Source organism: Convolutriloba macropyga, chromosome 8 (genome assembly GCF_964194025.1).
Source record: "Convolutriloba macropyga chromosome 8, txConMacr16.3, whole genome shotgun sequence".
Taxonomy (NCBI): domain Eukaryota; kingdom Metazoa; phylum Xenacoelomorpha; order Acoela; family Convolutidae; genus Convolutriloba; species Convolutriloba macropyga.
The window spans coordinates 14460365-14478570 of NC_134475.1; the positions used below are offsets into that span (position 1 = coordinate 14460365).

The following is an 18206-nucleotide window of genomic DNA, read 5'->3' on the forward strand; positions in this document are numbered from 1 at the left end:
TGGTTGAGATAGGGATCTTCTCAAAGCTGGAAAAGAAATCCCAAAAGGCACCAAAGTCATAAACTTCTTACCCTCTTTTGATGAAGAAGGTGTCATTGGTGCCAGAGGTAGCATATGCAAAAATCAGTTGAACTTCAATGCAAAGCATCCAATATTGCTATATTGGAAACATCATGCAGTTCAGGGATTCTTGCGAAAGGAGCACAAGGACAATCAATGCGAAACCACTGAGCTTGTAAGAAACATTGTTCAGCTGCAAAAACGATGGTGTTATCTGTTCACATGTCTAACCGTGAGAGGGGTGAATATAGAAGTATTACCCAAGGTAGGCACAGATATTTTTTCAACGCATTTATGCGATTTTTTGCACGAAGAGATAAATCCAGTACACTAACCAGCAACGTTGGGTCAAATAGTGTTGGAGCTCAAAAAGAGTTTGCAGAGTGCAGTGCGGCATGGAAAACAGAAGGAATCGAAGAACACCCAATTCAACAAGGGTTCAGATGGAAGTTCAACCCTCCAGCAGCACCTCACTGCGGAGGAGTATGGGAACGGATGATCAGAAATCGCTAAAAAGCAATTTATGTAGTGTTCGACAACAAATCAGTCAACCCAGGACGTTCTTTGCACTACGATGTGTTTTGTGGAGCAAACATTGAACGTGACATCATTGATTCAATTCAGTTCAGATAATAATGACTCAGAAACTTCTTTGCTAGGCAACAAGCAGTTTTGTTTATATTTTCTGACATTCTAGGAGGAACTTTAATTTCTCGATCTTCGAATACTGTTTCTTAAAACTGAAGCTTATGCAGACCTAATATGGGACAGACTCCAAAACAAGTATTTGCCAACTCGGTGTAATAGTAATAATATCGATCTACTGCGAACGGAAACCATTAAGAAGGTCATCCTCTTTGGTTGATCGAAAGTAGCGACAATTAACTAATGTCGACGTACAGAAACAATCGATCGGTCCTATTATGTGATTCAATCAGCGAAAGTTGGAAGGAACAACGGAGTCTACAAGAAAACAGTAGTGAAACTCGTTTCTGTGCTGCCAAACGGAAGTGATCCTTTCGCGATGTAAAATAAGGCCGGCGATGTGAATGCTGAGCTTCACAAAACAGCAAATCAACGGAGAGTCAAATCAAGAAATGAAATTAGAATAGCATGACAAGTGAAACCGAAATTCACACTCGAACGACACCAATAGCAGCAAGCATATTAACAACGTATAAACGACTTGAACAATTTACATCAGATTCTTCGGGATTAATATACTGTGGGGAGAACAAACGGAAAAGATCCAGAAAAAAAATTCAAGAAATTCTAACTCAACAAAGATTGAGATGGAAGTTCAACCCAACAGCAAAACCTCACAGCAGGAGTATGGAACGATTGGACAGAAATTGCAAGAAAGAAGTGTATTTATTGATCGACAACAGATCAGCCAACCGAGGACGTTCTGTGCATGATGTTTATTGTGGAGCAAATTTTGAATGCCAGATAGTTGACACCACTCCCTTGTGATTAAAGTGACTCAGAAGCACTTACTCTCATTTTATTTTTGCTGGGCGACAAAATGCCTGTTTACCTTATCTTCCAGTCCCAGAGGCATTTATCTATCACCAAAAGGTCTCTCTACAGTTCAAGCTTAAGCAAACCTAATATGAGACAAATTCCATAAAAAGTAATTGCCAACTCTTTATAATAGGCAAAATTGGCAATCTTGTTGTTTGATCGAAAATAGCGACAAGCGAGGACATCATGTCTGGGTCGACTTATCGGGACCATCGATGGGTCCAATGATATGATTCGATGAGCTAAATTTTGAAAGAACGACGGAGTTTACAAGAAAACAGTAGTTAAGCTCGTTCCAGTACCACCAAATGGAAGTTATCCTTTCGCGATGTAAAATAAGGCCCGCGATGTGAATGCTGAGCTTCACAAAACAGCAAATCAACGGAGAGCCAAATCAAGCAGTGAAGTTAGAACGGCATGACAAGCAAAACTAAATGTTGGAATCTATGAAACCAAACTGATTTTTTCACTTCTTTCATCAAGTTGAAAAACAAATATTCAGAAAGAAGATTAGTGCAACTATGACACAGTGATTTTAGGCGAGCATGTATTTCAGATTTAATTAATTCAACAAGATTTGAATTCAAAACAACAATTGGCTTTTGTGTACATGTGTGCTTTTATATGTGTCAAAAAACTTCTCACCCAAAACTGTCATTACGTTATAATTTAAAAACTGAAACCAAGCTTAAAATGTGGTCAAAATTATCGCGGATTTGATCACCATTTCCGGCAACAAAAATATTGAACATAACATCGGTCGAATTGCTCTCAAACAACCGGCGAGCGCTTGGCTTTGGTAGTCTCCATCTTGGGAGAGAAGCTGTCATGGGCTGGGGGGGGAGGTGTGAGCGGAGTGTCGGGAGGGGCGGGGTGAGTGGGTGTGTGTGTGTAGGATTGGGTGAGTGGGAGGGGGTGAGTGGGAGAGGGGTGACTGAGGGCTTCTTAGTGACTGGTATAAGGCCTATGTCTCTAAGAGCCCTTAATGCGCTGCGGGCTTTACCTGTTTATCCCCTTTTTGAGGACAAAAAGTCAAATGGGACAGGCAAAAAATCGGTCAAGCGGAAAATCGCATAAAGCGGACCACAGGGCTAATTTATTTGCTACAAATTGTGTTTGAGAGCAGTTAATCACTATTTGGCTCTTTGGTTCTTTAAATTGTTCAAAAATTCAACTAGAATCTGGTTATTTTCGTTGGTCTTTTTGTGTAAATTGACGTAAACTAGTGGTTTGAAAATTGTGTTTGTATTATGAATGAGAACAATTCAGATTACAAAATAATAAATAATAGATCAAATCAAACCACTCGAAAACTCAAATCAAACACATAAGAATTGCATAGGAAACAACGCATAAAAACAGGAGACAAATAACTGTTGCAAACTTTGCACGAGAACCAATAATTAACTACATTTTTGAAAAAAATACCTGATAAAGTTAATTCATTGGTATTATTGCCGTCAAAGTCTCCGAGCAGGCCCTGTAATTTGCCCATAGCTTCTGTCGGCGGGGAGACTCCAACATTGAGGACTTTATCGGGAGAAATAATAGCCGAAACTACTAGATCCGAGTCAATCAAACGAAAGGTGAACTCCTCATTGCCCCGACTCTGCTGCAATGTGACAAAAACCGAGTCCTGCTCTACTGAAGGGGCTTCCTAGAATCAAAACAACACTCGCATTTATTCTGTCCCCCCCCCCCCCGTGTTTTTTATGACCCCCTCCCCCACGTTACAAATTATGGGTTGTTATATAGCACGCTGCTATGTTAAAATAATGCACGTGCGCCTGAGGATCATAAAACATACATTTCCCACTAAACTGGGGGGGGGGGGGATTGCCCACATTGCGAAATGATAGTCGATCTCGGTTGAATTGTGAAAAACAGCGACAAAAGTTGAAACTGAAAACTGTAAGCCTGTTGTATTTTCACAGATTAATTTCAAAAAATAACCAAAAACTTTACCGATTGGTTACTTTTCAAAGACCTTATTGCAATGGATGTGATTTCTTCGCCCTGCTACAAATATTTCTTTAGGCGGAGACTCCACAGCAAACAGTAGAACGATGGATGAAAACAGAACCGCCCGCTGAAGTGTTTTTCTGCACTGAAACTTTTCAAAGATGCCGCCTCAAGAATTGACAAAGAAAGTAGATAATTTCAGAACTCAAAAGTTATCAGCATCTCTGACACCCATTAGAGAAAAATCGATTAACACCGCTTACTTGGTTAACGATGGTTAGCTGAATTATGAACAGTGAACTTCATCAGATCACAAAATTACGAAGAGCACACTACTTATATCTGTATAATAAGGGCTTTGGGAAGCTGCAATAGCAATGAGCAGTTATTTGAAGTAATATTTTAAAATGATATTTTAAATGATGATGTGAAAAATTTTGACAGAATTTTAAAAAAAATTGTTTAACTAATCTTGCAGGGTTAAACTTTCAAAAAGGATCTCTTTCTGTCATTTTTGTCTAGTAGTGTACGGTGACCTCAATCCCCCTATTTTTGACTGACCTAAATAAGCAACGGGCTTTCAAAATTTCTCCCTTTAAAAAAGTTGACCCGATGGGTTTTGGCCCCATGGGTGAAAACTATAAATAAACACCAAATAAATATGGGATACATTTGAGGACTTTCAGAATCATTGTTTTATTGTTCTGACCCCCACTTTAGGGTCGATATATTAATCGCAGAGATTTGTGAGTGGTATCATTAGAAAGCACGTACATCCTAGGATATGGAATTAAAAAGATTTTTTCGAATTTCGCTTTTTGCAGGGAGTTCTCGAGGTTTAAAGTCTTAAGAAAATTCGAAATTTTTTCCAAAAATTTCGCTAAAGTTTGATTCAATTTTGCTAATAAAATTAAAAACTTTGTTAAGTTAAAACTTTTGATGATTGAGTGATATTGTTTTTGTTGATTCGTTGAAGATAAAAGAGCCTTGCTGAAATGTTCGATTAAAGTTTTTTAGCTAAAATTTTTGATAATTTCAAAATTCGAACTTATTGCATCAAAAATGACACAAAATATGCTTTTTGGTCCACTTTGTTTCAGTTTGCCCTTTTTGAAAATTTAACTCAAAAGTCATGGAAAAAACATCAATGTTATATTGATTTTTGAAATATTTAACTTATCAGGTGATCTAATTCACAAACAGTTGGAACACTTGGGTGGTTTTTGGGCGCGCGGCATAAAGAAGGATAGGTTTCATCTCATCATGGATTCCTATAATCAGAATTAATATAATTTTTATTTGGGCTCTGCCTTTTTTCACAATCTTTTGCTTTATAGTTTTATAAATTTGATTACTGACAGAATTTCTTCGCCCTGCTACAAATATTTCTTTAGGCGGAGACTCCACAGCAAACAGTAGAACTATGGATGAAAACTAAACCGCCCGCTGAAGTGTTTTTCTGCACTGAAACTTTTCAAAGATGCCGCCTCAAGAACTGACAAAGAAAGTAGATAATTTCAGAACTCAAAAGTTATCAGCATCTCTGACACCCATTAGAGAAAAATCGATTAACACCGCTTACTTGGTTAACGATGGTTAGCTGAATTATGAACAGTGAACTTCATCAGACCACAAAATTACGAAGAGTACACATACACACACTACTTGTATAATAAGGGCTTTGGAAGGCTGCGATAGCAATGAGCAGTTATTTGAAGTAATATTTTAAAATGATAGCGACATGGTGTGAAAAATTTGGCAGGGTTTTAAAAAAATTTCATTTAAGTAATCTTGCAGGTTAAACTTTTAAAAAGGATCTGTTTCTGCCATTTTTGTCTAGTAGTGTACGGTGACCTCAATCCCCCTATTTTTGACTGACCTAAATAAGCAACGGGCTTTCAAAATTTCTCCCCTTAAAAAGTTGGCTTGATGCGTTTTGGCCCCCTGGGTGAAAACTATAAATGAAAACCAAATAAATATGGGATACATTTGAGGACTTTCAGAATCATTGTTTTATTGTTCTGACCCCCACTTTAGGGTCGATATATTAATCGCAGAGATTTGTGAGTGGTATCATTAGAAAGCACGTACATCCTAGGATATGGAATTAAAAAGATTTTTTTCGAATTTCGCTTTTTGCAGGGAGTTCTCGCGGTTTAAAGTCTTAACAATATTCGACATTTTTTCCAAAAATTTCGCTAAAGTTTGATTCAATTTTGAATAAAAAAAATTTAAAAACAATAATTAAAAACTTTGTTAAGATAAAACTTTTGATGATTGAGTGATATTGTTTTTGTTGATTCGCTGAAGATAAAAGAGCCTTGCTGAAATGTTCGATTAAAGTTTTTTAGCTAAAACTTTTGATAATTTCAAAATTCGAACTTATTGAATCAAAAATGACACAAAATATGCTTTTTGGTCCACTTTGTTTCAGTTTGCCATTTTTGAAAATTTAACTCAAAAGTCATGGAAAAAACATCAATGTTATATTGATTTTTGAAAGATTTAACTTATCAGGTGATCTAATTCACAAACAGTTGGAACACTTGGGTGGTTTTTGGGCGAGCGGCATGAAGAAGGATAGGTTTCATCTCATCATGGATTCTTATAATCAGAATTAATATAATTTTTGTTTGGGCTCTGCCTTTTTTCACAATATTTTGCTATATAGTTTTATAAAGTTCATTACTGACAGAATTTTTAATTCACTATTCAATTAATGACAGCTCTGATTTACGTAAAAATGAGGCCAAATGTAGATATAGTTTGTTTTCAGAAAAAAAACTTAATTGTTTTTATGTCTTTGATGAAGAGTTCTAGAAAACTTTAACCAAGTTCCTGTGTTTTGCCTTCAGCATTTATGTTTTTGCAGCCTGATTGCTAATTCCAACTGATCAGTGAACCTATGCAATGCATTCGGTTGTTATCTAATGTCACTTACGACATTGAATTTAATTGTTTTAGGAAAGTTTTTGTAGTTTTCAAAGTTGTCATTTTTTTATCTCATTTTGTCAACTTTTAGCTTATTCTCTGTGAATACAGGAAAAACTTTCTTTCAACTAATGCACAAACTCAATATTTGCGTTGGGTTTTCTTAAAAAACGGCTTCTTATTTCAGACAACAATGCGAGCTTTCAAAAAAAAAATATGATTTTTTGCCCACCTCTGCCATTCTTTTTTTTGTTCTTTGGTTAGTTGTTGCATTACTAAAAACGAAATCACAAAAATCGCTCAATATACACAATTGACGAAATTCAATGCTTTTGAAAAACTTTTGATTTTAAAAACTGAGACACCATTCTCTTGCTGATTTCGGTAGTTTTTTGCCATGTGTTTTTTGTTATTCTGTTTTGTCGTATGCCATAAAAAGCAATTTCTCAATGGCCAGCTATAGATATACAAATTAACGCTAAAACTAATATATAGCTAGTGGTTTTCAGTGAGTTGACATACTTTGATTAAAAATACTTTGTTTGAGTGAAGAAACTTTTCAATGTTTGTGGTTCTTTTTGTTGTCAATTTGATATAGTCCTTTTACTAAAAGACTTGATGATGTTCAATGGAGACGCGGGTGAAGATTTATTTTTCTCGAGTTCAATATCTTATATATTTAAAGGCTTCAACAAAGTGGTTTCGTAAAATTATTGAAATTTTTTTGGCTCTGCTTGAATATATTGTTATTCTGTTGCCTTATGACTTAGTCTCAATGATAAAAGGTGCAGTTAGTTTCTTAAGATGTTGCAAGATATAATGTCAATTCTTATATTTGAAAGCTTAAGTTTGTCATCAATTTTGAAAATAATTGTTTTCAAATGAGACAAAGGATTCTTTAGTTCTTCCAACTTTTTTCTGACAGTTAGTAGCTTAGTTTCCCCATAAACAAATCACATCCCTTATCTAGTGAACAATATATTACACTCAATGATTTTTTTCTTCAAATGGTCTTTGTTCTTGTTTCTACATAAAAAATTCTCATAAAAAATTCGTGATTCTTCCATTTTGCCAAATTTTTTTTAGATTTCTGTTTTCATTTTACAGTATCACAATAATGGGCGGTTCGGTTGCCATTCGAAAAACAATTAAATTAATTAAAATTTCTAGTGAACAACATAATCCTAATTGGCTGGGACACAGTTTTCGTGGAAATTCTGAATTTTTTTATCTTTGCCTGTATTCGTTGTTCTTTTTTAGTCGTATGACATATCCTGGATAATGAAATGTCTCAATCACTTTTAATGTATGTAAATAAACGCAATGATTTAAGTGTATACCGAAAAAGCTTACTCTGGTTCACATTAGTTCTTTCAAAAAGCCAACGCTTTTCAAAACTTTGCCCTTTTCTTTTTTTATTATCGATTCTTTGTTATCAATTCGCATTGATGAAAGTCCCATATTTTTTACTAATGAAGTACAGTTATATTTTTCTTGAGTATGGGTTTTATCTGACGTCATTTTGATTTGGTAATTAATTGTTTTCAAGAAAATGGACAACGAGTTTTGGTTGAAATTAATATTTATAATTATTTGATTTTTATCTCTATTTTTTCTGGTTGTCATATTAATGACAGGTTTCATCAATCCTCGAAGGCATAAGTATATTTTTTTTCTTTCAGTGGTTTTTTGAACGATATGCTAATTTTTATCTCTTCCTCATTTGGTAGACATTTGAGTGAATAAAGATGAGCTGGGTTGCAACGTTTTGTGAAAACGCACATTACCGAGCTTCCTTGTTTGTTATCTATGCACAATCAAATGTCTTGACATTAAAAAAGGATTCTTCTTTGATATCAAATGATTATAAACTGAGGGAAATTTTAGGGCGATAAAAATAATTTTGTTGCCAAAAAAATAAGATTCACTGCCATTTCTTCCAGGATCTTTAAGAAACTCAACGCCGATGTAAAAAATCTTCTAAGTTTGTTACCAACTAGAATACAACTGACGTAACATCAGGCAGACAAAACTTAGTGGGCACACTTCATCTTTTCCAGTTTCTTGAAACAAGATTTCCCAAATTAAATGCAAATTTTATCATATACTGTCACCTGGAAACAGCAATTCGCAGAAATTATTTTTACTGCTAATTAACGTTTCAAGTACTTGGTTTTTTTTGTGAGTATACGGATTTGAGTCGCAGTGCAAATCAGAACTGTAAAATTGAATATCAATTTAAGGCAAACCTCTTATCTGAAGAGAATCATTGATTTTTGAGTTTTTTTTGTTTATTTCACTGTTAATTTCTCGAATGTCAAATTGGCGCGGGCTTAGATCAAAATTTTCTGCTAATTTCTGCACATTATTTGCACCTCCCGACGCACGTGCCATATTTTTACATAATTATTTACCTTGTAATGTCACGTGCAAATTATGTTATGCACTTTTCAAATACAGGCGGCATTTGTTTTTGCCCATAACCGGGACAGACAATTAATAGTTATGTCCAGACTGTATACCAAATTACCCAAACATGCTCAAACAAATTCAGTTGATGAATCATTTCCTCTCAGAAAGACAGTTTTAACAGCTAACACTGGGAAATGAATTTAGCAATGGTTTGCATAATATTCATGATGAATTTCATAATGGTGCAGTAATGCACGTTTATGAGAGAAAGATCCAGGGACAACACCCCCGCATGTTTTTTCTACAAAATGGAGGAATAGAATATTGAAGAGTTAACAAAAATGGTCAAACATTTGATATTTTTCATTCAAACTGTGCTTCTTGGCAGCACAACTGCTTTAGTTGGCGCTCATATGCATCAAAATAGGAAGATTCGTTTTCTGTTAAATGGAATCATTAGAAGCCAGACTTCAGATTTTTTAAAAAAGAAACAGGCTGAAAAATCATTATCAAATATCACAGTTGATCTTAGCGCAATCGCAAATCGCTCAAACAAGTTTTTTTTGAAACATGTAAATTACTCAGACTATAACCCTAAGGTTAGATATCTACATGCTCCGAAATGTTAAATAAATTAATCAGCATTGTTATTAATATAATAATCTTCAAATTGTGGCTGTTTTATTTCATAGGTAAAAATAGGATTTGAAGGCTCCTATTTGTCTATTAACGGGTACTTTCTCGTGTTGATCGAGCAAAAACTCGGTTAAAACAATTCTAAAGCAAGTTTTACTGTTAAAAGTTCTTATTGAAGAGGGCAATTTGTTCCATTTTTGAACGCTTTTCAAGATTAAGGATTTGCTACTCCACTTCGTTTTCGTTTTCTTTTTTAAAATAATTTGATTTGTTCTCTTGTTCTCTCTAGCGTTATGGCGACTAGAAAACCTTTTAAAATTTTCGGATGATTCCCATTGTCTTATATCTGTTTGTAGCTTCATTAGGCTAACTTTTGAGATAAACAATTCGATTAAGAAAAAAAAACATTTATCTGCGCATATTTCAAAAATTAATGAGGAAAACGGATTAAAGGAACAATAAAAAACATGAAATTAGATTAAAAAAAAACAGAAAACTGGATAAACTGATGACTGAAAAGCTGATGTCATAATAATTGAAACAAAAGAGAAAAAATTTTTTTGGCATTTTTTTCACAAATTTTATAAAATGATAAAAGATGTTTACCCAGTTTACCCAGTCTTTCCATCAGGAGCTTGAAATATCCATTTCTGATTAATAGTAAACCCGCAATGTCAATTGTCACTTTGATATTGTTAAAATTGTACAACTTGAACTTGCTTTGTAGCTCCTCTTCTAATAGCGTCCTTGCGAATGATTTGTTATTCGTCCGACCGTCAATTAAGTTCGGGTGTCGGGAGTTTTATGCTACCATGACTTTTTTCATGAAGTCAATTATGGCCAGTCGATATCTTTTACGGATATATTTAAATCTGGTGCTGTTAATAATTTCTTTCAAAATTAAATCAATTGGTAGAAAGTTTTTCAAAATTTTTCTATTTCTCACAGACAAATTGAGAATTAATTTTCAAAAATAGTTCAATTTTCCGATTTTTTCAGGCTCCGCCTACGCTTATATGCTACAACAATTTTTAGATAAATATTGAAAAACAAAAGAATTAACAAAAATCTTGTAAAAAATTTACTTGATTATCAATTAAAAAGATCGGGAAACTCTTGCATAAAATAAATGTGAATTCCAAAATTATAAAATGATGTTTTTTCCCATTATTTTTCTATTTTTGTAATCAGATAGTTTGTTAATGATGCACAGATTAGTGAAATCACTAGGGGGAGGGGGCATCAAATGGCGCCATTAGAAGTTATTATATACCACAACAACTCAAAAGGTTTGAAGGGAATAAATGACACTAATTTTGGCGCACTTTTTATTTTACTTTTAGTGAACTGCCGCCAATTGAGTTCAGCTGATTAAATTGTGCATGCGAGAAGATTTTAGATCAACCAGAACAACAAAGTCACAAGGGCAACATTCCTTAGAGAAGTCAAATCTGTCAAACACAAATTTTGCTGGAAAAAAGACCATAATGTTTAATCAACACCTGTTGCGCAATAGCAGTTAAATAAACTGCCAGTGTAATAAATTTTAATGCCCGATTGACACTGGAAAAACACTTAAGCATTAGAGTACGAGTGTATTACACTCTTGTATCGCCAGTTACTAAGTAAACAGTGGCGATAAAAGAGTGGTGATAAACTCGTAGTCTAAAAAAAACAAACATGATCGCAACAGGTGTTGATTAAAAAATTACCACACGGTTGTTATCGCCCTCGAAGTTATCATAACAACTCGGATTCGCCTCGGAGTTTGATAACTTTTCGGTGGCGATAACAACCGTGTGGTAATATTCATTAAAATAATTGCTTTATACTTCGTTCGAGAGCAATTAAAAACTTCGGATCTTTTCCATGTTTGCCCCCCTTACGTTATGCATCCCCCAATTGCTGAGCAAATGTCATTACATTGTAAATTATTATTGAAAATTATGCCACGTGCGTCCAGAGGGTGCAAATAATATGCACCCACTAAGCTGGGGGGCAAAAACGGAAAAGATCCAAAACTTCAACTGAACAAGAAAAATATTTCAACTGAATATTGAATAAAACTGTTCCTATCAGAATAGATTCTGTAAATTCTTTATTGAGGCGCAAATGCACATGTTTAAGTGTTTACCTTTGTAACCCCAAATATTTTTATCATTAATAAAGATCTAGTCCGCATCCTAGCGAGGGGTAACCTTATTAACTTTGGATGGTGTCATTGTTTTCTCTCAATTTGACACAGTTTGTCTACAGAAAAATTGCCTATATGATATTTTTACAGTTGCCCGTTTTTCTCGTTGTTATAGTGAGCATTTAGCCTTGTTTTTCACTTTATTATTTTACTTCAAGTTATATTTTTTTTGCCTTTTTAAAAGCATGTCTCGTCTGCTGGAATTACACGATTACGAACGATCAGTTTAGACCTTATGCAAAGCCAACTTTGACATTTGATTTGACATAAATTTCGTGTTTCTTTATTTTCATTGTGTCCTGTGTTCTTTTTTGTATTTTAAGTTAGTTCTGCCTGGGTCGAGGTGATCTAAAAATAATGTAGGAATTGCGGTGGATAGCGGTGAAAAAAAAAAATTTTTCACCGCGAAGCGCCCGCATCTTTTAGCAATGAATGCGGTGAAAGCGGTAAATTTTTGTAAGATTTGCAATTTTTAGAGGTTAAATTTTTATTTTCACCGCATTCACCGGATTTCTTACAAAAAAGAAACTGTCGTACACGGGTTTGGACCTCTTATATCTTTCCTGCCAACAACTTCTTATTCCACTGCGCCATCTGTCATTTACTTCAAGGATATTTCTTAAGAATTTAGATCAGATTCAATAGACGTTATGAAAATCAAATGCGTTGAAATTTTGTAAGATTAGCGGTTTTTAGCGGTGAATTTTTTTATTTTCACCGCTTAAGCGGTGAAAAAAATAACTCATCGCTACCAACGGGAAGCGGTGAAAATAAAAAAATTCACCGCTAAAAACCGCTAATCTTACAAAAATTCACCGCAAAAAAATTCAAAAAGTTTTTCAGCGGTGAATTTTCGTAAGATTTGGGATTCTTAGCGTTGAATTATTTTTCTCGTCGCATTCATTGCATTCAACACAAAAAAATTGCAATTCTTACATCTTTTCACCGCATTCACCGCAAATCTTACATTTTTTAGCAATTTTTAGCGTTGACACGTCGACCCGGGTGGCAATGATAAGGTCTCTTTGTGATTTATACTGATAAAAATTCTGATGTGTTTACGGGCTTTATGATGTCGATGCGTGTTTGATGTCTTTGACGTCACCTTTCAAAGACGTTAATGAAACTCAATTTTGTCAATTTGTTTAATTACTGTCTACTGGATATGTATTCTCATGTACTCTCATGCTTTCTGATCGAAACAGAGAGAGTGTCAATCTTCCTTTTTACAATTTTAAATTTCAACTTTGCGATCTGCTTGTCATGCAATTCCATCAAGGAACAAATCGGAAGAGGCTCGAGGTCTTTATGTTGCGAGATATCAATCAAATCAATTTCCAAAAGCTCCTAAGGCGGTCATTGTAACAAAAATGACCGTTCCAGAGACGACAATCTTCATGTACATACCTCAATGTTCAAACATCCCTCGGTCTGAACTGTTCTTGTCTTTTCATCAAAATCCAGTTTGCTGCCATTGATTGAGATCACAATTTCTCCACTTTCAGTCAAAAACAACTCGGCAGTTGTTGTCAAGTCGGCTATAACCAAACCACTAAACACTGACCCTTTCCCCACTTGTCGCATACTTGCATGTACTGTCATGTTTGAACGTGACTCATTCGAGCTGGGGGCCATTTCCATTAGGGTAAAAACCCCGATTCCGTTGAAGGTGTACTTGAAACCATCCAGGGTTTCGATGTGCGGATCCCCCCAATTTATTGCCGACCGCCGAGGTGTGTAAGATCCCGCTGTCGACGGTCGATGTTCAAAGTAGCGTTTGCAAGAGTTTTCGTTGATGCAGCACGACTTGAAAAAAGAGTACTCGAGGTTGAAAAATGTGAACAAATTTGCGTTATTTGGAATTGATCTTTTTGCAGTTCCTGCACCGCCAAATGGGTTAGTCAATAAGTTCCCATTTGCGCTGTAACAGCATTGGTTTGAAACTATTTCACGTCTTCTAGAAGCAAATCCTACTGAATTCTGATCAGCAAACTGATCAAAATTAATAGCGCGTGAAATAATGCAAAATTCTGCGCCGTTGTTCATCTTACAGTCTGCGCAGAAATGGAAAGCTTCCGATTTGAAGCCGTTCGGCCCAGAGCAACAAGGGTCGTACGTCCAGCGACCGGTTCTGACTTCAGCGTGAGCAAACCAGGCATCGTTGCGACCACCCCGAGCGCCCACAGAATTTCTGGGACATCCAGTGAGAGAAGAAAGAAAGTTGTGCCAATCGGTTTCTGTTTGTTGTTCGTGAAATTTTTCCTCTGCTATCAGTGATTCACATGACCTCTTTTCAGGAACCATGAGAATTGGATCGGGGTGGACAATTGGTTTCACCTCTAAATAAAATAGATCTTTGGTTTTTTGGTGCTTGTCACCAGTTTTGACTTCGAATGTCAAAAATGAAAATTTCAAGTGCGATCTATCTATAATGTTATCTTGGCGTCAAAAAAGATGAAAATCGAAAAAAAATAGTGAAAAATGGTAGAATAGGGAAAAAGACTCGAACACTCGTGCAGATTATGCTCTAGAACACAGATCACCAAAAACAAGCAATTCAATACTTGAAAAAAAAAACAGAAAACAAGGGCATATGTTCTAAATTAAAAGAAAAATATTTCAGACAAATTATCCTCAATTTTGAAAACTTATAATAGGAGGAGACGGTGTGAGAGGACAAAACCTCTAAGTATAACCATGTCACGATGAATTATGTCACTGATTCCCATCTATTAAAAATACTGATTGCCTAATTATGATTCCTAGTTTTGAAATGATTATTAAAAACAGACACACACAAGTTTTCGAAATTAGAAAACAAGAAAATAGATTAATATGCAAATAGCTCATTGCGAGAAAATTCGGCAACTAAGTTTTGTAGAAAAGAATGAAACAGCTACTAAAGATCAGAGTAAAAAAAGTCCTCTCCTGAATACTTGTAATGTCAAAGTGACAAAAGAGTACGCCATATTCTTTTTAGGCGTCTGTAGAAGGAAGCCAGCAATATTTTTAAAAACAAAACAGTCTAATTAAAATTTTTATAAACAAACACCAATAAAAGCCACCATAATACCAAATTATGTCTTATCTTTTATCTATAGTTCGGCCAAGACCATTGAGACGCGCTGTTATTTTTGTAAATTTAGTAAAAAAAAATAAATTTTTATTTCAAAAAAATTAATTACCAACTCATATATACCAATGCTGAAAAACAGTGTTAACAAAAACAAGTAAAAAAGAAAGTAAGCACCCGTACCCTAGTGTCATACTATATCAGTACTAAATCATTAGAAATTCCATTTTGCAATTTTGGATGACGCTCGTCTGATAATGTCACTTTTAGGAAAATACAGAATCATTTCCGCTGTGAGCCGTTTGCTCATGCATTAGCAATTTGCATTACACATTTTTTTTCCGAGTGCAATACCACTTGGCATCATTCATATCTGAAGGATTCTCAATGAGCATTAGTAATTACTGCCTGGCTTTTATAGGTTCACGCGCAGTTGCTGGGTAGCATTTCTCTGGACATAGATAATTACAGCCTAGGTTTTTTCTGCACTTGCGAAAAAATTAATATTCTTCTTTCAACATAAAACTCATGCTTTGAAGTTCTTAAAGAAACATGCTTTTAGAAATAAAGTGAATAGAAATTGCTTGAAATGAATTGAAGTGAATACACATAAACAAGTTTCTTTGGTATGTCTTCTAACGTTCTATCCCTCTTTCAACTTTTTTTCTCTTTCCCTTCCTTGTATCGGTAATTTTAAGCTCTCTAATCTTAAACGTGCTCCATGGTATATTTCTTGGCAACTCTGGTCTTTTTACTTCTCCGGCAGAAATTTTTCGCAGGCGCCATTGTTGGTCGCCAACCTCTCAAACTGCTGTTGAGCGTTGGCGAGCATCCAGGAGAGAACAGACAGCAGCTGCCCAACATCATATTGTTTTGTGAATTGTAAAAGGGTGTGCCGGAACATACATCTGAAATGGGGAAACGAAGAAGCAGAAAGGGAGCTCTGTATAGTATATAAGTGAAAGAGATGCTCAAGTTAAAGTCATGTAAAGCATTGAATGGCTACACATAACTCACTAACATCAGATGCATTGCTTTCAAACGACTGGCAAGCGGTTTGCATCATCACGGGGGTTATCGCAGCTGGGAGGGAAGGAGGGAAGTTGACCGCACAGGTGGAACGATGCATAGCAGTAGTGGTGAACTGAGGGGGGAGTGAAGTTGGTGGGGAACTGAAGTGGTTGGGGGTCTGAGTAGGTTTGTGGGGCTGAAGTGGGGGGGGGGGTGGTGAGTTGGGTGGGGGCTGCAGTAGGCGTGTGTGTGTGGGGGGGGGTCCGAATTGATGGGGCGTGAAGTGGGTGGGGGTTCTCAAATAGGTGTGTGCGTGTGTGTGTTGGGGTCCTGATGTGTGGGGGTGGTCGTTGTGGTGAAGTGGTGGTGGTGGAAGGCGGGTTGGTTGGTGGGGAGAGTCTGTTATATCAGCTTCACTTCAACAATAATTTCAACCTCCAAGCTGCGGGGCCTCTGTGTTGAGTACCTCCGGAGGTTGAAGGAGGTGGGTGGTGGGTAGTGGCTGTGGTGGTGGTAGTGGTGGTGGTGGTGGTGGTAGTGTTTTGTGGTGGTTGCTTTTATATCAGTTTCAACGATAAAATCAAGCTTCAAGCTTTAAATATTACTAATAAAGCGGCCAGTTTGAATTTAAACAAACATGTGGGACTTTCTAAAGTTTCTTTTTTTGAAGCAATTCTGACTCTATACTGTACACTACAAAAATAACATGCCAGAATGTAAAATGGATGAACAATGTATTATTACTTGTTCGCGCAGCAGAAACAAGCAGCTATTACTAATGCTCAGTTTGGATAATTTAAACAGATTTTTGATCTCAACGCCGCAAAAGAAATTCAAACACAATTTGATTTACATGATTCATTGCTATAGGTCATGGTTCAGCACTGAAGTGCTCTGAGACCAAAGTACCGTCAAAAAAACCTGGTAAAACTATCAAAATTACTACATTTAGGGGAAAAAATGCCATCCATGTCATTGAAACACTTGTCGTGATAATGTTACTTTTGAAAAGTGAAAAAATTCATACGATATATATCATTAAGTTAACTAAAAGAGGAAACAACGAAAACATAAATTGAGTATATATATTTATATATATATATATATATATATATATATATATATATATATATATATATGTATATATATATATATATATATATATATGTGTGTGTGTGTGTGTGTGTGTGTATATATATATATATAATATATTTGTTTCGGAAAAATTATGAATTTGGTCGAAAACAACTGATTTCAGAACAATTGAAACCCATTTAAAACGTATTAAAGCATTGACGATGAGTGAATCATTATGAAGCAACTTTGATGTCTCAATAACGCCTAAACGTTACAATGTAATGCAAAACAACAAAAATAAGAAAATCAATGATAATTAGGAAAAAAGATCTGATTGTCATTAAATCCACGGAAAACGATGCTCTGAAGAGAAACAACTAGTGAAATATCCCTCACGTCATTTGAAAAAAAACCTTGATCTAAATCTTTTAATACTTTTAACTACTAACTGGAGATTCAGAGCATTGACTGTGAATGCGCTAACAGAGCAAATATTCCACTCTGTATTGCCTACCGGGTGAAATTCTAAGATCTGAAAAACCGCGAATTAAAAAATCAAATTGACGGGCGTGGCCAAAATTACAGAAAAATTAAAAATTTTTCTACTCCGCTTAGAGCGAGAAAGAAGTTGTCTCAAAAATTCTCAACTTGTTTTGAGATTGACAAAACTGCAAACAGATTCTACAGAAATCAGATTGAAACAGAACCCGTTGGCCATAAACATAAAAAAACCACAGAGGACATTGAAATATTAAAGAACACAATAATAAATACAAATAAAAATGAATGAATGCAGCGGTGGTGAAAAAAATGATCACTGCTTCTCTCTCATTCTCAAAATTGGCATGGTTAGTATTTTAAGCTTACACAATTTTTTTTGATTTGATCTGATTTAGTTTGAGAAGTTCTCGAGGAAACACATGCGGCATTTCGTGTTTCAAATACATTCCACCAAATTTTTCTATTCAAAGGATGTATCAACATCATTTCTCCTCAAGTAGAAAAATAGACAGCACTCCAATGAAATTATAATTCGACTTATAAAAGTGTGGTGAAAAACTGATAGTCACCATCGGTTGTCAAATCTGCAGAAAATATATCCTTCTATTCAAAAATAAGTTTCAAAAAAGTATCAATATCAAAAAACGCTGAAATGCTGAAATGCTTTTAGGGTAGACAATAGCTACAAAAATTGATGCTGATGTTGCAAGAGGAGCTTTTAAGCCCTTCGTTGAATTTAATACAATCCTCGTTTTTTTTCAAAAAACCGCGAGTAATGTTGGTTTTTTTGCCATATTTTCTTTTGAATAAATAAATATTGAGAGA

The 18206-nt window shown here is 35.3% G+C and overlaps 1 protein-coding gene across 7 annotated transcripts in view; it reads right to left on the bottom strand.

Moving 5' to 3' along the window:
• The window catches only part of LOC142344496 (mucin-like protein), a 68701-nt gene that overhangs the window by 24273 nt on the left and 26222 nt on the right, over window positions 1-18206 (bottom strand). For all 7 annotated transcript variants that reach the window (XM_075396175.1, XM_075396172.1, XM_075396171.1 and 4 more), the window contains 2 exons: window positions 13127-14058; window positions 3013-3241 (listed from right to left, as the gene is read on the bottom strand). In XM_075396175.1, the coding sequence (XP_075252290.1) occupies window positions 3013-3241; window positions 13127-14058 (1161 nt within the window). The remainder of the gene's footprint in view (window positions 1-3012; window positions 3242-13126; window positions 14059-18206) is intronic.